Consider the following 18,399-nt stretch of genomic DNA (forward strand, 5'->3'; position numbering starts at 1 on the left):
CTTGAGACTGTGGCTCGAGTGGACAGCAGTGCCTATCATGATGCTCGACAATAGCCCGAGAGACGGGTAGCGTGCTCATGACATCCATGTTGACAGCTGCGAACCGTGGGAGACTGCAGAGTAAAGAGTGGTTGCAACTGCGAGACCAGCATAAGCTCACGTGCCCCCGCTACCAGGGTCGCTTCCTTCATCCTCGACGCCGGGCTCCATCGTCTACCTGTCCAAGCGCGCTCACTGGTGGCCCTCTTGGGACTCAGTGGTGGCCATGACTTGGTCTCAGGCATAGTCTCCGCTAGACGATTCCCCAGACTCGTCCATGGCCAATCTATTGCCTACCACCAAGCTACTAGCGGATTAACTTGTGGTCGAAATGTGAGTTGATTAGGACAGTGATGCAACCAGCCAAGATAACGTTCCAGATTCTACGAAATGTTGAGGCACGTATTGTGAATGGTGCAGCCACGGCAACCCCTCATGCCGTGACTCTTGGTCGCGGCCATCCCCCACCTCAGACAGATCCCCTGTCGGGTTATATAAAGTACGTTCAGAGTACACCTATTCCTGACTCGCTCGCAGCTAAACCATTCTCTTTAGTCGCTCAGTCTAGTTGTCCTCATCCTGAACCATCTCCGGGCCTTCTCGTCGCTCCTCCTGCAATCCACCTCCACTCCAATTGAATGGGCATAGAAACAGCTCCACTTGATGTCGAGGAATCGACGGAGCCTCCTATATGTGGTTACTCCCACAAGTACCATTTACAAGACCATAATTGCTCCGGAGATGTAAAAGCCGCGCTCGACACCGAGAAGGCTGCAACAACCCTATCCGACGAGCCTGAATCTATAGCCTATCACTCTGAGCAAGATCTTCCAGCCTCTGCGGACCATGCTCACATTCTCAGCCCCTCTAGCCTCTCGGCACTTCTTAAAGTCGACCTTCAGTACGTTAGCTCTCGTATGCCGTTTGCAAGTGTTGACCATGTAGACATGGGCTCTCCGATGAGGAGGCTTCTTCTCGTCTTGCACGAGATGGGCCGAATCGTGTCAGGGAGATGGAGGGACTATCCGTATGGAAGATCCTCCTGAGGCAGGTTTCCAACAGCCTAACTTTAGTATGATCTCACCAGAGTCAACGGTTGCGTCTCGTGGTACAGAAGCCATTATTAACTATGATCAGATTCTTGTCATCGTCATGGGAGTCTCTTTTGGTATCAACGATTATATTGAAGGCGGCGTCGTCACCGCGGTCATTCTTCTCAATATTGTCGTGGGGTAAGCATCTTTGATCAGGTTTCGATTTGCTCTGACCTGTCCAGTTTCGTGCAAGACTACCGTGCAGAAAAGGACATCCTCTCGCTACAGCGATTATCTGCCCCTATATGTAAGGTATTACGTGATGGGCGAGTTGCCCCTATAAAGGCTGAATCGCTTGTGGTCGGGGATATCGTGCAGCTTGCTGTTGGGGACATTGTTCCAGCTGATTTGAGGTTGTTCGAAGGCATGAATGCTTCGATGGATGAAGCCTTGTTGACCGGAGAATCTCTCCCCGTAGCAAAAACGCCGCATATCACCCTCACCTCCCGTGATATTCCTATTGGGGATAGGACCAACATGGCCTACTCTGGTTGTAGCACAACTCAAGGCCGAGCCACTGGTGTTGTCACTGCCACGGGAATGAATACGGAGGTTGGGAAGATTGCTCAGTTACTCCAGGATAAAGCTGAACAGGATGGCTCGAACGTATTTGTCCGCTTGTTCCACCGCTTAGTTGCCACCGTAAAGAGCATCCTTGGTCTTGTTGGAACGCCCCTTCAGGTAAAGCTGAGCAAGTTCGCCTTACTTCTCTTTGCACTAGCCATTCTGCTTGCTATCATTGTCTTCTCCGTGAACAAATGGGACATTCAAGGCGAGGTTCTCATCTACGGAATATGCGTCGCGGTAGCTGTTGTACCAGAATCCTTGATTGCAGTGCTCACTATCACCGTCGCTGTCGGCACCAAGGCAATGGCTAAGGGAAACGTGATTGTGCGGAAACTGCAATGCCTGGAAGCTGTGGGCGGTGTCACCAACATCTGCTCGGACAAGACGGGCACGTTGACACAGGGTAAGATGGTTGCACGTACTGCTTGGATCCCAGATACTGGCATCGTAACCGTGCATCAGACCACCAATCCATTCGATCCAACGAGCGGGCTGCTTCGACTTGACGGGCATGAAATCAATCCTAAAGGCGTTCAAGATGACGCTTCAAACACATTTATCACCGCTCTCTCGCTATGCAACCTATCCACAGTGCACAACACACGGTCTGAATCTTCAGATGATGTACCCGCTCAAGTCGCTGAGGGCGAGTGGACCGCTGTTGGTGAGCCGACTGAAGTTGCTCTGCGGGTTTTCTCTATGCGGTTTGGGTATGAGAAGCCAGACATTGTTCGAAATAGGGGTCTCCAACTTCACACCGAATACCCCTTTGACTCTTCAGTCAAGAAGATGACGGTTGTTTACACCAACCAACAAACTGGGCTCAATGAAGTCTACTCTAAGGGCGCCCCGGAGGCGCTCATCCCTAGCCTCGACATCATTGACGAGGAAAAGGAAGTAATACACGATACAGCTGAGAGAATGGCAGGAGAAGGACTCCGCGTGCTTTGCATCGCGTACAAGAAATCTCCTATGGACGACGAATCACAAATATCTCCCCGGAATATGGCCGAGTCTAACCTAAGATTTGCTGGTCTTATAGGGCTGTATGACCCACCGCGCCTTGAAACAGCAGCGGCTGTCCGCAAATGTCAGATGGCTGGGATTACAGTCCATATGCTCACGGGCGACCATATCAGAACGGCGATGGCGATCGCATCGGAAGTGGGTATCCTCGACCCGATTGTTAATGCAAAGTCGAGCCGCCTCGTCATGACAGCCAAGGACTTTGACCGTCTTTCGGATGCCGATATCGACAAGATTGAACAGCTACCGTTGGTTATCGCACGGTGCAGCCCCACCACAAAAGTGCGCATGGTCGAAGCGATGCACCGACGAGGGGCATTTTGCGTTATGACAGGAGACGGTGTCAACGACTCGCCTGCGTTGAAACGTGCTGATGTAGGCATTGCTATGGGCAAGAACGGTAGCGACGTCGCCAAAGAAGCAGCGGATATGGTCTTGACGGATGACAATTTTGCTTCGATTGTGAAAGCTGTCGAAGAAGGACGGCGGCTCTTTGACAATATTCAGAAGGTATTTTTTTACTTCTGGGAAGGTGGACACGGCTAACTTGACTAGTTCCTGATGCACTTGTTGATTTCCAACATTGCACAGGTCATTCTTCTTCTAATTGCGCTCGCCTTCAAAGATAAGGCAGGAAACTCAATCTTCCCTCTGTCACCTCTGGAGATCCTCTGGGCCAACTTGGTGACTTCTTCGTTTCTAGCTCTAGGGCTAGGTTTGGAGGAAGCCCAACCGGATATCATGTACCGCCCGCCGCATGACTTGAAGGTAGGCGTCTTCACTCGCGAACTTATCACAGACAAAATGGTATACGGGAGCTTTATGGGCTGTCTCTGCCTTGTGGCGTTTGCAAGCGTTATCTACGGTGCCGGCGACGGCACCGCAAGCATGGGAGACGACTGCAATGAGGGATGGAATAGCACCTGCGGCACTGTCTTCGAAGCACGAGCTACGACTTACGCAACTCTTACTTTTCTGCTTCTCGTCACAGCATGGGAAGTAAAGCACTTCTCGCGGTCTTTGTTCAACCTCGATCCAGACCGATGCCCGGGCAAGCTCTCAGTCTTTCATTCAATCTGGCGCAACCAGTTCCTTTTCTGGGCTGTCATTGCAGGATTCGTCATCGCCTTCCCAGTGATCTATCTTCCTGCGGTCAACCGCGTGGTCTTCAAGCATCAGGGTATTAGCTGGCACTGGGGGATTGTATTTGGCTGCGTGGTGGTTTATCTGGCACTTGTGGAGAGCTGGAAAGCAATGAAGCGGCGCTTCGGAATAGGGTCTGGGAAGAACGCGACGCTGACGATGGCCGATGCAGAAATGAGGGCTGGATTGAGAAGCCTGACGCCCATTTCCCTGAGTGCCAACGCCAGTGTCGAGGCGAGCTACAATGCCAGCGTGACGGAGAAGTAGAGAACGGATGTTACTTCCGACTTGTTCAACCATGCTAACACCCACCTGGACTGATTCAACACAGTCCTACTTATTGTCTGTGATTCGACCTTGCGCTTGTTTGATATTGAACCGACCATATTCATTCGTTAGATACATCTCGCTAGTACGTACCAGATTGAACTCGTGCTTTTTTTGGCCTCGACCTCGTACAACTTGCCTGCGTGATCATTCAGTAGACTTTCCGGCCTCCGAGCACTTTTTTAACTCTCCGACGACCTTGACCATTCATCCAGTCACCGCTTGTCGTCGTGTCTTTGCTTTTGTTGGAATCTGCAAGGAGATCAACCGGAGCCCACCTGACCTCATCCATTCATGAGCATACCTCTGCATACCTGCCCATTAGGCCCAGAACTATTTACCTCTTCTTTCACCCCCTCTACCTTGGAGCAAAAGTGCGGCAATGAAACCCAAAGTCAAAATCCTCTGCCTACACGGTCGCGGGACGAGCGGTGCCATCTTCGAATCTCAGACGTGTTTGTCCTGTCCTTCCATCGCCCCTCCCGACCAACACCTCGAGGATTAACTTAACCCGCTAACAGTGCATCCAACTCAGCTTCCATCCGCTCTCGCCTCGCAGACTTAAACCTATCCTTTGACTTCCTCGATGGTCCCTACCCTAGCAATCCAGCGCCGGGAATTGACCTGTTCTATCCGCCGCCCTACTATACATACTATGCCGAAAGTCCACAGGACACAACCATCGACTCTATCAGGTCGACGCAGGATTGGTTGTGTGGCGTCATTGCTGAACGAGGACCGTACGATCTCGTCATGGCCTTCTCGCATGGCGCAATGGTTGCGGCGGGGGCGCTTTTAATGCATCAGGTCAAGGCCGAACGTGGACTGTTCCAACAGAGCCAGTCTGCGATTATGGACAGAGCTCATGGTGAAGAAGGCCATGAGAACAGGATCGCGCTAGATAGAGATACGGTTAGGAATGTACTGCCACCATTCAAGTCCGCAATTTTCATCTGTGGCGGCGCACCGCTCACCCTCCTTGAACACATTGGGTACAATATCCCCGAGATAACGAAGGCCCGAGACCTGGCGAGTCGCTCTGCACTGGCGCAGATGGCTGGGTCCGAGGCGATCTTATCCAAATGGTCAGCGCCGTGGACGGCGAGTCCAGCAATCTCACCGAACTTAAATATGAGCATGAACCTGAGTTTCGGTCTGTTCAACCTCAGCCCTTACCCGTCGCACACGCGCGACCTCGACGACAACAACATCAACACACTGCAATTGATATTCAACAAGGAAGATGAGATTCGGCGGGAGATCTCGGCGGGTCCTATGTACGCGATCCCTAGCACCGGCTCAAATGCTAGCCTCAACGGTCTTGTGAAAATCAAGATCCCAACCGTGCATATCTACGGCGAGCGCGACCCCCGCTATATCGCAGGGGTCCAGCTCAGCGAGGTGTGTGAGAAGAGGAGCAGGAAGGAGTATAACCATGGGGGTGGACATGAGATTCCGCGGTTTGAGGCTGTTAGCGGAGCGATGGCGGATCTAGTAAGGTGGGCAGTTAGGGCTGCGGAGCGGCAGGGGGTCGGGGGTGGATGAGCTGCTGAGACTTTTGCTCGAGGATAAAGATATAATTGGAGCTATATGGTCGTATAGCTCAACATGGAGCGGAGTTATTCGAGGATCGGATCAAGTACAGGGAACGTAGTACGTGTTCTTGGAGATGGATTCTCTCTCATTATATTTCCGTATCGGGTTCGGGTTTCGACTTCCTATACAAACTCGGGTCGGGAGCTTGTCCGGATTGTAGATCAGGGGCATCAGAACCATAATAGGCTGAATACAGCCATTAGAGGGGACTCATCACTCTTTGTACTACTATAGGACCCAACCAAATCCCGTAGAACACAGGGAGACGAAACGGCAATCTCAAAACCCGCTTGCACCCATCGGCAATCGGCCTTTGAAGCAACCCCCGGCTATTGATCGCAGCGCCGTATCCGTATCCGAAGTATACTTATAGCCCTAACTATAGACTATAGCAACCCCAGACTCCATCAACTGGTTAATGATTCTCAAAAGAACAACCCAATCCAAAATGTCGAAGCCAGTAATCCTACACCTCGGCGACCCCATAAAGTATAACCCAGCCCTATACTCCACCTTCAGCTCCCACTTCACCATCGTTCGCCCCTCACTCTCTGAACTGCGCCGTGATGAATTCAAGACGGCGCTACGCGAGAGCCGCTTCGGCTCATTCCACGCTCTCTTTCGCCCTTTCTGGAACACGGGCGGCGAAATGGGCCGCTGGGACAGAGATCTCATCGACCTGCTCCCGAAATCCGTGAAGATTTTCGCCTCTGCCGGGGCCGGGTTCGACTGGGTTGATACACAGTACTTGGCTGAGAAGGGTACGTCCACGGTTCCCTACCCTATTCTTGGTCGTTCGTGAGATGGGGAGGAAAGGTGTTAGAGACCTGATATTGACGAAGGTAGGTATCCTGTACTGCAACGGCGCGGCCGCGTCCTCCGAGTCTGTAGCCGATATGGCCCTCTTCCTTATTCTGGCCTCGTTCCGAAACCTTGCATGGAGTCATAGTGCCGCAATATCGCGAAACCCGCGGGCGTTCTTGGACGCACATCAGAATTCTCCGCTGACAGCGCGGAACCCTAGAGGCCACAGTTTAGGTATCATTGGGATGGGCCAGATCGGGTACACAATTGCGAAGAAGGTGTACGCGGCATTTGGGATGCGGATCTTCTATCACGATATTGTGCGCAAGTCCCAGGATATGGAGAGGAGCGTTGATGCGACGTTTTTCGAGAGTCTGGAGGGTATGCTGGCTGAGTCGGACTGTGTTATTGTTGCGACGCCGTTTGCCGGGAAGACGTTGCTTACGGCTGGACTGTTCGACAAGTTCAAGCGGGGTTCGCGGTTTGTGAATATTGCGCGGGGCTCTCTGGTTGATGAGGGGGCCCTGTTAGGGGCGTTGGAGAGTGGCATTCTAGTGGGCGTGGGTATGGATGTGCATGCGGACGAGCCGAATGTGCATCCAAGGCTTGCGAGCCATCCGAAGGTCATGATGATGAGTCATAATGCTGGTGGTACAGTGGACACGCATATTGGGTTTGAAAGGCTGGCGATGGAGAATATACTGGCTTTTTTTAAGGAGGGGAGGGCCATGACGCCGGTGAACGCGCATCTAATCAAGCCGAAGAGTGTGCTGTAGAGCAGCATTGAAAATGAATATATATTGCATGGATATGAACATTTACAAACAGAGACAGAGACATTCTAATGACACCCGCAAGGTATATAGCAACAAATCACCAACAGAACGCCTCGTCGTGTAGACTTATCGTCTTTCCCCCTTTCTGCGCCTCCCGTACAGCCTGCCGGACATCGTCTGTTACACATCCATTCCCGCACACGCTCACGGCCATGGCGCCAACCTGCGTCTCCATCTCACGCTCTATGACAACCGCAAAGCATGGGCGTCCGAAGCCAACGCTTACAAAAACGCCAGACGGGGCGCTGAACGCCCAGAGGCTCTCGCTATCACCGACGCTGGCCTCGCTAGCCTCTTTGCGGGTGACATAGACCTGGACTGAGACTGGAAGCCGGTTAGTTTGGAAGGATTCTTTAGTAGCGATAGCCGGGTGCGCGAAGACGGATTTCATCCAGGGGTCGATCCAGTGGAGGTCCTCTGTGCACAGTTAGTCGCGCTTTCCATTAGGTGGGTTGGCACTTACCAACACTGCGTGTAACCCAGACGAGGTTGACCCGCCGGACAGCGGTTTTTCGTGCTGAAAATCCTTCCAGAAACTGGTACAAATAGGACATTGTGTTGGTTATCCCAACGCCGCTGGCTATCAGTAATACTGTTCCGTAGCTGTTGAGATCTTCAAGTCCGCCTATTCTTGTTAGGTACGATTAACATGACACACCAGACATTGACATACCATACGGCCCCTCGGCAAACACAGTGGCTGTAAATTGACATGTGTCGGAATTGGCCGCTTTGCGCTGCAGCTCCCGCGTAAACCCATCTTGTCTTTTAATCAGGAACGAAACCGTTGTCTGCGGCTTCTTATCCAGTAACATCTTGAACGAGTCATTCGAGTCGCTGTCGACACTGACCTCCTCGGTGGAGGTCCAAGCGACGGAAAACGGATGAGAGGTCCATAATCCCACGGAGGGGACATATAGGTACATGTGCTGTCCAGCTCTGAACTTTCCCGTTCGCGAAAGGGTCACTGTAGCCCGAATAACGTTCCCTGGTAGGAGCTCAAAGTCGGCGACCGTGCGTTGCTTGCCAACGTTGCGCCACACGAGGCTTGCAAGACGTGTGACTCGCTGACGAATTAGCCCTATCTTAATCAAGTACACGAAGCTCTCACCTCCAAGCCCCACAGAATAATCGTCCCGAGAAGGACGTTTTGCTGCTCGAGACTGCGAAGATGGTACCAGAGTCCGACAAATGACATTACCGCCAGGGCAACGTGAAGATGGATGAAGACTTCGTAGAAAGCATGTCGGAGTAGAGAGACGGATTGTATGGCAATGAGTATAAATCCGAAAAGAGCCTGCTGAATTAGTAAACCCTGAAAATTCCATCAGCGGAGAAGAAAACGTACAATCATCCCCCAGATAAAAAATGGTACTTCCCATACAATATGAGTAGTCATCTCGAAACCATCTGCTGATGTTAAGAAGAGCCAACATGGGGTTCAATATAGATCAGGGGCCTCACGCTCCGCAATTTGCCCAGCAATCACGGCGGACATATGGATGATCGCTCCGACGACAATAACCCGACCGACCCAGCGATGGAAGAGATTGAAGGTATCAAACGAAATCCCCAGCAAAGGGATTAATGGGCTGTTCCGGGCAGCGGCCAGCACCAGCCCAGGTGTATTCATCACGGCCAAATGGCCTCCGGCATACTTGACCTGATACAACTTTTCCTGGTAATCCTCCCACCAGTCGACCAAGCAAACAAAGAAAGCGAAGTTGATTGCGATATACAGTGCAAGAATCAGCGTCTCTATCCGCAGCGGCACAGTCCCCATGTGGGCACGTCCAATGCGGAGTTCGCGACTATGTCGGGTCCCGAAGAGCGGTGCGTAAAAGATATGCCTATTCATCCAAGCCATAAAGCCATTTCTGTTTGTAAACGACGTCTGGTCATCGTTCCTGAGAACCGCACGGAGTCGTAAGTGGTGCCGCATTCGTACCGCAAGACGCGCCACGAAGAGGATCAGAAAACCTCCTGCTAGAGCAAAGAGAGGAGTCGCCAGTGCGATATTCATCGGAGGATGTACATGGCGTTGGCGCTCTTGGCCAGGTGGTAGCAGGTCAACTCCCATGATCTCGATCTCGATATTGGATATTTGCGGTGGATGTTGGGGATTGAACTGTTCAAACAGGATACAGAAGCAGCGAAAGCTGCACCCTTGGGCTCAATTACCGTAGCCCTGCGAGCTGATGTCGATCTCGGGTTACATATACCCTTCCCGTGTCATGACTCCCGATAGCAGAATGTGATATAGCGGGTTCACTCTGCAAGACAACGATACCGTCATCCAGCCTGGTTCCAGAGCCATTGTCAGCCGGAAAGGTCAGAACCGCTCGAGAGCATCGACGCAATGACGCAGTTGGAGGTTTGGTTGGGCAAGGATTGCAACTGAAAGAATGTGGGGAACGACGGTGCAAGAATGCGCGCGTATATCGGGCTTATACCGGGCTTATACCGGCCCAGGCGGGCCGGCATCGAGAGCTAGAACGGCTGACAGGTGGTACCTAGAGGCTATCAGTGGTGCGGAAAAGAAGGCCCAGATCTCGGATGTGGTGCGGTACCTGAGGTTGTAACCACGGGCCGGTGATAGCACCGCAACGCTGAAAGCGGAAGTCAGTCCAGTCGCGTGCATCAAGTCCCACGTCTCCAGCTCCCCCGGCCTCGCCCCTGAATGCTATCTTCGTCACCCGTCGAGCATGGCTCGTGCCAATGTTCCTGCAATGATTGGCGATGACGTGTACAGCACGCGGGTGGGAGTTCAGGAGGTGGATGATGGAAGCTCTGGAAGAACTGGAAGCAAGCCAGTCAGCTGATTCCAGCAAACGTCACCAAGTACGGAAGACGTTACCGGTAGCCATGTTCTTTCTAATGTCTAGACTGCGTGGTTGTAACGCTGTATTTCTGTCTCTAGCATGAAGTAGGAGTAGTTGACTGAAAACGCAAACTCATATTGTTGAGCGAAGATATCGCCTTTTGCCCATAACGCCCTTCCGGATTACCCACCCAGTTCCTATACACCTAAGAAGATCTACAGCCAGTGTAACACGCCATTAGGGATATATTATAGAGTATACATCACACTAAGCCCGTTCCGTTCCCGCCGCGGTGGACTCTCCCACAAGCGCAGGTTGGTCTTTTAGGGGGCATGGAAAGTCACTTGGACTAATACCAGCCGCAGGCTTTACAGCCAGATGAGTTTCAGCAGGCAGCGTAGCGCGTTCTTTTGACAACCGTGATTTGGTTTTCCGTTTATCTTTGCGACGACTCGCCTTCAACCTCTCCTGATGAAGTCGGGAGTAGTCTGCAACGTCAACCCCGGCGCCGTGGCATAGAGAAGTGCATTCTTCCTCGATGACTCGAACAAGATCCGAGGTGAAGCCATAGAAGGTTGGATTGTAGGCATTGCGAGCCCAGTACATGAGCTCAGACGCAACTCGACCGATAAGTGGTACAGGCTCAGGCGCAGTTTCTTTCCTGTGCGCAATTGGTTCTTCTGCCTCATCTTCCGCATCATCGGACGAATCTCCTAGAGTTGAATCTTTAAGCATAGGTGAGGATGGTCGCGACGAGTCCGAAGACGACAAGTAGCCCGTATCCGATGCGAGGACGTGAAGCAAGTGGTAGACAGCGGAGAAACCAAGAAGTGTCAAGTCAACCGGATCCAGCGGCAGCTGATCAAACCAAGTCACGGCTTTCTCCATGGTGAACGACTCGGGAAGTGAGTTGTCATGGCGGGATCGTGCGGTGAAGATCGCGGCAATCATGGCGCAACGGACTGCGATAGAAATCTCCTCGCGGACAGACACCGGGAGTGACGAATCCAGGAAGTTGAACGTCTGGTTCTGTTTGCTTTTAGACTTCTCCTTTGGCAGTGCGGCAAGAACGGCCCCAATGTTCTTGACCCGGTCCTGCTCAAAGAACACCGCCATCATGACAAGGGCGCGGGTATGAGCGGCAGAAGGCTGTGGTGCCACATCAAGAGCGAGTTGAATTTTAGCCTTGAACATGTCACGGCTCTTCTTTGCATCCGGTCCGCGAGCACTAGCCTCAAAATACTTGAGAAGAGCTCGCTGTAGAAGGTGAGAAGACCACCACGCCGCAAGGGCATCCAGAGAAGACTGGATTGCCGGATCCTCTTCCACCACGTCCAGAAAAGCGTCGTCGCCATCGGATCCTTCCTGTGTGGGATCATTCCAGGTCAAATTGGCTGCCCTTTGAGTGATGCTATCGATCATCACGTCCTCACTTTCACACTGAAGTAAAGCTTCAAGATGGGGCGGAAGGGCATCCTCGTGGTCTTTTGGCAGTGCTGCATTCATCTTCCGTGCCAGGTCCCACTGATATTTCGCAAGCGAACGGGCAACATCGTTAGACACTCGATAGCTCCACTGACCCGGGACACCGACTCTCCATAGTAGGATGCGGCAGTGGAGTGCCTTAAGCATCATCCTCATGGGACTCCGCGGTAAAGTTCCTGCAGCGAAGATCGTGAGCACCAGTCGGCTTTTGCTGATTTCAGCATCGCCGCCAGAGAGTTGCGCGTCAATTGCAATGTCCCAAGTTTTAACGCGACCCTTCTCATCCTCTTCCGTGATGCCAGTGATGGAGGAATACAGCTTCCATCCTAGCAGACACCGTAGAACGTATTCAAAACAACGTGAAGTCACGACATACCATTCGTGGAAAAACCGATGCCTCGGTACCCCAACTCGCTGGATGCTGGTCAACCATGCTTGGCGTCTGAAATTTGACGAAGAGAGCATGACACCTGGCGTTGACAGCTTGGACGAGTTCTGATGCCCCGGGCCTGAGTTGAAAAGATAGACGAACACGATGAAAGCCGACCCAACAACAAGAACAGCCAGGAAGAGGAAATGTAGGATGGCCTTGGCATGCCAGGACGACCAGAAACTCCGGCCCATTATCTCATAGAACAAGGGTGGGACCTCAACATTCCGGAAGTAATTGTATGGGATGGCCAACAAGCCTTTGACAGTTGAGTCGGTTTCATTCTCTTTGCCCAGGCCCTCGAAAACCATAAGTCCGGCTAGAGTACCGAGAACGTACTTATTCGGATAGTATGACCGCCGACGACCGTTTCCAGACTGAGTAGACACGCTGTTTGAATTCGGACACTGTATATAAGACTGCGACCAAAGGTTGTCCTTAGGTTGTTCGGTGCGCATGCGTCTAAACGAGTCCGGTACCTGAATCATCCCTGCCGCGGGACGAAAGGACGACGACGAAGGCTCGATGGGACTGTCTTCCGGATTCGAGAAAATACTGGGAGACGAGCTTCCTGCAGACTCCGTGGAAACAGTATAGTTGCTAGGCGACGACACAGAGGCTGCGGATGTCAAGGATTGATCGGCGGCCTTTTCCAATTCGCGAAGTCTAATCTTCAAGGCGGTATTTTCGTCTTCCAGGCGCTTATTTCGGGTCTCCAGGTGCCGAATGTAATCTGTTGCTTTTGAAAGGATAGAAGCCTTGTTCAGTTTGGTTGCCGGCGTGACCCCCTCATCCTCGTCGTCCAGACCCCCGTTGCCCTTAGAAGCTCGCAGACTGGGAACACTATCCCTAAGCTCTGCTATTTTCTCATTCAGGTTCGCACGATATCGCTTCTCGATGACATTGTGGGCTCGTTTCTTAGACGGCACCTTCTTTACCTCCTGTACCACGCCACTGCCAGCTGATCCGTCGTCGTCACTCCGAGACTTACGCTTCTGCCCAGCGCCTGTCAAGAGAGGAGATCCGGATACAACAGAGTTTGCCGAAAAGGTATCTATGCCATCTTGGAAAAAGCTCTGGGTAGAGAGAACGCCGCTACGGTCCTGCGCTGAAAAAGGTTCGAAAGAGATATTCGTACAGTCGATGGGAATGTTGGGAGAGAAGTCCCCAGATGGGAAGAGGTCGGTACTCTTATTCCCATCAGAGAAGGGTGGCGATGTGAGAGACGGCGATAACGGCAAGTTCTTGTTGTCTGGGAAAGCCTGCTCATCCCATCTCATCCATTCCGTCCAATCCTGCCCTGCATCATCCGAGCCGGAGTCGCCCTGGGAGCTCTTCCTACCCCTCGACTGTGCGGGAGAGAAGAGCTGGAAATCACTGCCCATACTAGGGGCCGCCATCTGAAACAAGATAGAATGTTGTGACCATGGACCGTCGCCCGGTTAACCGTGGTCGTATATCGACCCGTATCATACACCCGGGCGGGTTTCCTCACTTTGGCAGTAGATATCAGCAACAAAGTATATGATAGCTCTCAACGTCAAAACATACACGATGTGAAAGACAACTGGTGAAAGGCAAAGGTTCGAGCCGCGGCGCCGCCACCTTAAGTTCGAAGATTGATTGACGATCAGCCACCCAAGCCGACGCGCTAACAAGGCTAAACCGCTGCACTGTGGAGAATGATAATCGGACCGAGAACGGAGTTGAGGAGACAAGTTGAGTCACTTTGACTGGGAGAATACCAAGAATGAATCTAGTGAGGTTGATGTTAATGGCAGACAAGGATGACTGGGGAATAGCGCAGAAAGGTAGTCTTTTACCTGCGTGAAGATAAAGATCTTATCAAACCGTTGGGAGTGGTTGAATGCCGCCCGCCCTGGTAATTTTGGTTCTAGGCACCGTGGCTCCCCTTCACATGAGGAATTATAGGAGCCTATTGTTCCACTTGAAAGGGTTGCGTTCCTGGCACCTGCTTCTGCTTAATCCTATGAGACCTCGCACAACACGAAGTGACTTGAGCTGCCAAAGGTGTCCGTGAGTTGTCAACAATTGGTTATCTCCATGCCTGAGAGACAGTTGCCATGTACTCGGAGGTGCCTGGCAGAGCACTGGCATCACCAACCGCCATCGAAAATTGGTGATCCTGAGAGCCAATGGAAGGGCGGCGGTGGGCGTCGTATGATCGCGGGAATCTGCCCTTCCGGCACGGCCGCCGGCTGGTGACAGCAGGCAGTGCAGCGACCAGTTAAATTTACCGCCTGGCAGAATTCTGCACTGTATATATGACTAAGCTATATTATAACATCTTGATTCATTTGCATAAAATCTTCTAAAGAGTCACTTCAAGCTTCGCTATTGCGCCCATCACCTCCCGCACCATTTTCTTTGCCCCCTCCGCAGGCTCCTCATACGGCGTCCGAGGTTTCAACTTCTCCTCGGCATTCTCAATCCCGGCCAGCTTGGCTGAGTAAATCGCAGTCGCATATTTTGTCGTCGCGATGCCACTCTTACATGGGCTCTCCGCCAGCGCGGCCTTCTTATGCAATTCCATCGCCTCAGTCACCTTCCCAGACACATAGAGCTCATAAACCTTCGACGCCGTGCGCGGGAAGACATTTGCGAAAGCTGCGATACATCCCGCTGAGCCAACGCTGAGCCCTCCGATTAGGAAGTCTGCTTGGCCGCCGTACACAGCAAACTCCGACGCAGGAAATATTGCAGCGAGACGGGTGATCTTTCCCACAGAAGCGCAAGTCAATTTCACGCCGACCACATTCGAGACACCGTTGGGGCTTGACTTTGCTGATTCGTGAACGATATCTGTAATGGTCTCGGAATCGATGTCGACGCCGTTGCAGACGCCGGGGAAGTTGTAGATCACGACAGGGAGGGGGCTTTGACGGGCTATATCGGCGAAGAAGCGCTTCACGACGTTCATCGTTGTAGCCTTGCCGAAGTATGCGGGTGGGAGGACAAGGAGATAGTTTGCGCCTGCGCTGGCGGCATCCGCCGCTAATTCGAGCACCTGCTTTGTCGAGTGGGCTCCTACGCCGGCCATCAGAGGGAAATCTGGGCCGACGGCCTCACGGGCTGCGGCGATTAGTTGTGCACGTTCTTCGCGGGTGAGCAAGAAGGCTTCTGAGTTCGTTCCTAGTATGACGAGACCGGTGAGACCGGTTTTGGATAGGTAGGCGTAATATTTCTTCTGCGCTTCCAGATCGATCGTATCCGTCGCGTGGTCGAAGAATGTCACTGCTGGGCACCATACCCCTGCTTTTGGGACATGGGGATGCGTGTTGACTGCAGTGAATTCCGAGCCCATAGCCGCTGTATCCTACTTTCCGGTGGTTGAAGGTATCAGGTAATTGAGGATTGGTTTGTTTGCGCAGCAGAAAGCGAGTAGTTGAAACACTTCAAAGCTATCTCCAATGAATATATATGCATACAACATCGCGGAGTGGGGTAATAGATCAGGATAAATATCCGACTGGCGTGGGTGGCCGTAGATTTGGGGTAAGCTGGCCGCGCGGGCTTATCACTCTCGCAGGGGACATTTCCGGATTGACGGCGAGTTTCGAAAGTTGACCGTAAAAGAGCCTAATCTATGAAGGATATCTCTTCTACTTTTCGTTATTCATACGGGTTATGAACTAGGAACATGCAAGAGATGAATAAAGGCCATTTGCCCAAAGCTATATAACCCCAGCGAACAGATAGCCGGCATGCGATGATCAGTGCTGTCCACAATGTGAGCAAAAAGTCCATCGCCAGAGACAAGCGGCTTACCGTAATATCTTCCCACTTCTCCCAGCCGCGCCCGCGTACTTGGGCAAGTTCCTCCATAGTATATGCTTTGCCGGTGGTAAAATATCCAGCATTAATCTTTGCATCGATCTCGACTCTCGAGTCATCAGGGATCATATCCTCGGGGATGGGTATACGCTCGAGGATCTTGATACCTGACTCGACAATGGCATCATGCTTCATGTTGGACATCGATAGCATCCGGTCGATCTTCTTGATTCCTAACCAATGCAGAATGTCGGGCATGAGGGCTTGGAATCGCATCTAGATCGAGATCAGCATGTATGATATATTTGCAGTTGATATGTTGACACTTACATCTCGTACTCCTGCTATATTCTCCGTTCGAGTAAAGTACTTGTCGGCAGTATCGCCGCCACGTTTGCGTGCGTTGTATACCAAATATTTGGTCACTTCTCCCAAGGCACGGCCCTCCTTTCGGAAGTAGATTACAACACCACTGCCGCCATTCTGTGCCTCTCGGATGGCCTCGCGGATCCCGAACGCCAGGTAGGGCCGGCACGTGCAAATATCCGATTGGAACACATCGCTGCCGTTACACTCGTCATGGATTCGTAGAGCCAGTTTGACTTTCTCATCCGATACCCTCTCCGGGGGTCCAAAGATATAGACAGTCAATCCGCCAATTGGCGGAAGGAAGACTTTCAGGTCCGGTCGCGTTATTAACTCTGGGTAACTGCCGCCTGTGTGCTCGAACAGAGTCCGACGAAGCGTAGGCTCATCCACTCCAAACCGTTCAGCAACCCCAGGTAGATACCACACAGGCTCGACTGCAACCTTTGTCACACGTACTTCACCAGTGGAGTCCACCACGATTGAGCCGTCAACTTCCAACAGCCCATCACGGACCGCCTCGCCAATTTCCGCAAGCTTCATGTTGGCACGAGTCACGGCCATTGTGGGTCGAATATCCCAGCCAGCGTTGATTTTGTCCGAAAAGTACTTGACAACATCATGACCGTAGGGGTCCATAGACACGATCTTAGTCTTGTCGGCCCAGGCTGGCTGCCAGGGGAAATCAAAGGTAGGCTCCGTATTAACGAAGTTCGGGCGGAAGTTGGGATCCAGGTCTCCCGCCGCAATAGCCAACGCATTGTAGATACTGTAACTCCCACCGTGAGCGCCCATCGCGTTGCGACGCTTGACGAAGGCTCCACTGCGAGAGACGACGACAGGACCGCGAGACTCTGCGTCTGGAGCCCCCCATTCGAGAGGAACAGGGTCGATACCGCTTTGACCGGGATACGTTGTTAACTGAGCTTAATAAGTAGTGCCCTCATCTCATCTCGTTTGTAAGAGCTTGAAAGTACTTACAACAATGTGCTTGCTGTATCTCGATGCTGAGGTGGGCGACTGGACGGCGGTTGTCTCCGCATCCTTGGGAGGGACATTGGTATCATCTGAAGTCATGTTGGTAATTCCTAAAGAGACGAATATCTGGCACCTTGGTCAAAATGAAGAAAAAAGATCAAGAAGAGATAGAAGAAGAAAGAAGGAGAAGGTAAGAAGAGATGCGAGAACTGGGAAGGCACCCTACACTGCATGTGACCGGTTTCTCCGCACCTTATCTGCTGAGCTGCCTTACGTCGGGACTCCGTACATGGCATCTTACCTCGCTTCAGAAAAATGCTGAGAAGGTTACATTGGAGAACCAGTATCTTCAGGCCTAGTCTGAGTAGATCTTCAATTTACGTTAGTAATGATCAGTCTGGGAAAGCTGTAAAGAGCTCCCACAGTGGTTTATCGTCCTTATCAGTAGTTCCCCTCATCGGCCGTCCCCGATCAACGCCCCCGTACTCAAGGGATCAACGCCGACGATAAGGCTTTGGCCCACTTTTAGCACTCAGGTACCTGATATCGTCAAGGAGAAAAACGGCCACGATAGTGTTTCCGCTAAAGACTTCTGGTATGCTGACTCTCGAGTCTAAGTTTGGCTTATTCAACACGACTCGATAACAGACGACGGCGGGTAAGCTAAGTCTTGCGCAGCGGGAAACAAAGGCATGCAACATTTAGAACTCGCCATTATTGCTCAACCTGCAATCTGCAACCTGCTTCGCATTGGTTTCTTCTCCAGCAAAATCGTTGCAAGCTAGATGCGAGCGATTGAATGTCTGGCTCTTCGAGAATTGCGGACATGGTGGACGACAAGTATACTGTGCATGAGCGGCCTGATACCTCCAATCTGCCCTTAGGTTTATCTGCTGACGCTCTCTGTTGCGCTCCATCAAGACTTATAGGCCTTGATCTGACAATATTTTCTTTTGTAACCATTGATTACTCCTCCTCAGACGCTTTGTGGTACCTACGTACTAGTATTTTGAACCTTCTCCTGACAGTTACGGTAGGTTCAAGATATGTCGTCACAGAAAGGTGCGACAAGAATCATATCCGGTATTCGA

At 51.9% G+C, this 18,399-nt stretch overlaps 6 protein-coding genes across 6 annotated transcripts; 3 read left to right on the forward strand and 3 right to left on the reverse strand.

Annotated features, from left to right (window-relative positions):
- Positions 1-453: 453 nt before the first annotated feature.
- Positions 454-4,313, forward strand: BDW70DRAFT_102993 (putative potassium/sodium P-type ATPase). The gene is made up of 6 exons (XM_073734330.1): positions 454-538; positions 595-940; positions 985-1,111; positions 1,177-1,271; positions 1,316-3,236; positions 3,282-4,313. The coding sequence occupies exons 2-6, from the start codon at positions 678-680 to the stop codon at positions 4,134-4,136; spliced, it is 3,261 nt and encodes a 1,086-aa protein (XP_073599486.1). The 5' UTR covers positions 454-538; positions 595-677; the 3' UTR covers positions 4,137-4,313.
- Positions 4,314-4,578: 265 nt separating this feature from the next.
- On the forward strand, positions 4,579-5,741 carry BDW70DRAFT_156830 (putative EF-hand calcium-binding domain protein; the record flags this gene model as incomplete). Its single annotated transcript, XM_073740251.1, has 2 exons — positions 4,579-4,651; positions 4,732-5,741. The coding sequence occupies 2 exons, from the start codon at positions 4,579-4,581 to the stop codon at positions 5,739-5,741; spliced, it is 1,083 nt and encodes a 360-aa protein (XP_073599487.1).
- Positions 5,742-6,240: 499 nt separating this feature from the next.
- On the forward strand, positions 6,241-7,372 carry BDW70DRAFT_147837 (D-mandelate dehydrogenase-like dehydrogenase; the record flags this gene model as incomplete). The annotated part of the gene is made up of 2 exons (XM_073738782.1): positions 6,241-6,553; positions 6,639-7,372. The coding sequence occupies 2 exons, from the start codon at positions 6,241-6,243 to the stop codon at positions 7,370-7,372; spliced, it is 1,047 nt and encodes a 348-aa protein (XP_073599488.1).
- A 58-nt stretch (positions 7,373-7,430) lies between these two features.
- On the reverse strand, positions 7,431-9,701 carry BDW70DRAFT_103005 (ferric reductase family protein). Its single transcript, XM_073734331.1, has 6 exons — positions 8,897-9,701; positions 8,781-8,842; positions 8,544-8,729; positions 8,106-8,499; positions 7,896-8,057; positions 7,431-7,849 (listed from the first exon to the last, which is right to left on the reverse strand). The coding sequence occupies exons 1-6, from the start codon at positions 9,510-9,512 to the stop codon at positions 7,470-7,472; spliced, it is 1,800 nt and encodes a 599-aa protein (XP_073599489.1). The 5' UTR covers positions 9,513-9,701; the 3' UTR covers positions 7,431-7,469.
- Positions 9,702-10,218: 517 nt separating this feature from the next.
- On the reverse strand, positions 10,219-13,986 carry BDW70DRAFT_103020 (basic helix-loop-helix domain-containing protein). Its single transcript, XM_073734332.1, has 2 exons — positions 10,290-13,986; positions 10,219-10,231 (listed from the first exon to the last, which is right to left on the reverse strand). The coding sequence occupies exon 1, from the start codon at positions 13,567-13,569 to the stop codon at positions 10,522-10,524; it is 3,048 nt and encodes a 1,015-aa protein (XP_073599490.1). The 5' UTR covers positions 13,570-13,986; the 3' UTR covers positions 10,219-10,231; positions 10,290-10,521.
- A 515-nt stretch (positions 13,987-14,501) lies between these two features.
- On the reverse strand, positions 14,502-17,407 carry BDW70DRAFT_147840 (putative GTP cyclohydrolase II; the record flags this gene model as incomplete). Its single annotated transcript, XM_073738783.1, has 4 exons — positions 14,502-15,506; positions 15,959-16,240; positions 16,295-17,251; positions 17,312-17,407. 4 exons carry the CDS (start codon positions 17,405-17,407, stop codon positions 14,502-14,504), a joined length of 2,340 nt encoding a protein of 779 aa, XP_073599491.1.
- Between the last annotated feature and the right edge of the window lie 992 nt (positions 17,408-18,399).

The sequence above is a fragment of the Aspergillus foveolatus genome, assembly GCF_047715535.1.
Source record: "Aspergillus foveolatus strain CBS 279.81 unplaced genomic scaffold BDW70scaffold_6, whole genome shotgun sequence".
NCBI classification, from domain to species: Eukaryota; Fungi; Ascomycota; class Eurotiomycetes; order Eurotiales; family Aspergillaceae; genus Aspergillus; species Aspergillus foveolatus.

Coding starts and splice junctions, on each gene's coding strand:
- BDW70DRAFT_102993 (XM_073734330.1), top strand. CDS start 678: ATGGGCATAGAAACAGCTCCACTTGATGTCGAGGAATCGACGGAGCCT. Junction 1,112..1,176: donor TTTCCAACAGCCTAACTTTA/GTATGATCTCAC, acceptor AACTATGATCAG/ATTCTTGTCATCGTCATGGG. Junction 1,272..1,315: donor CTTCTCAATATTGTCGTGGG/GTAAGCATCTTT, acceptor TGACCTGTCCAG/TTTCGTGCAAGACTACCGTG.
- BDW70DRAFT_103005 (XM_073734331.1), bottom strand. CDS start 9,512: ATGGGAGTTGACCTGCTACCACCTGGCCAAGAGCGCCAACGCCATGTA. Junction 8,058..8,105: donor GTTTGCCGAGGGGCCGTATG/GTATGTCAATGT, acceptor TAACAAGAATAG/GCGGACTTGAAGATCTCAAC. Junction 7,850..7,895: donor CTGGGTTACACGCAGTGTTG/GTAAGTGCCAAC, acceptor AACTGTGCACAG/AGGACCTCCACTGGATCGAC.
- BDW70DRAFT_103020 (XM_073734332.1), bottom strand. CDS start 13,569: ATGGCGGCCCCTAGTATGGGCAGTGATTTCCAGCTCTTCTCTCCCGCA.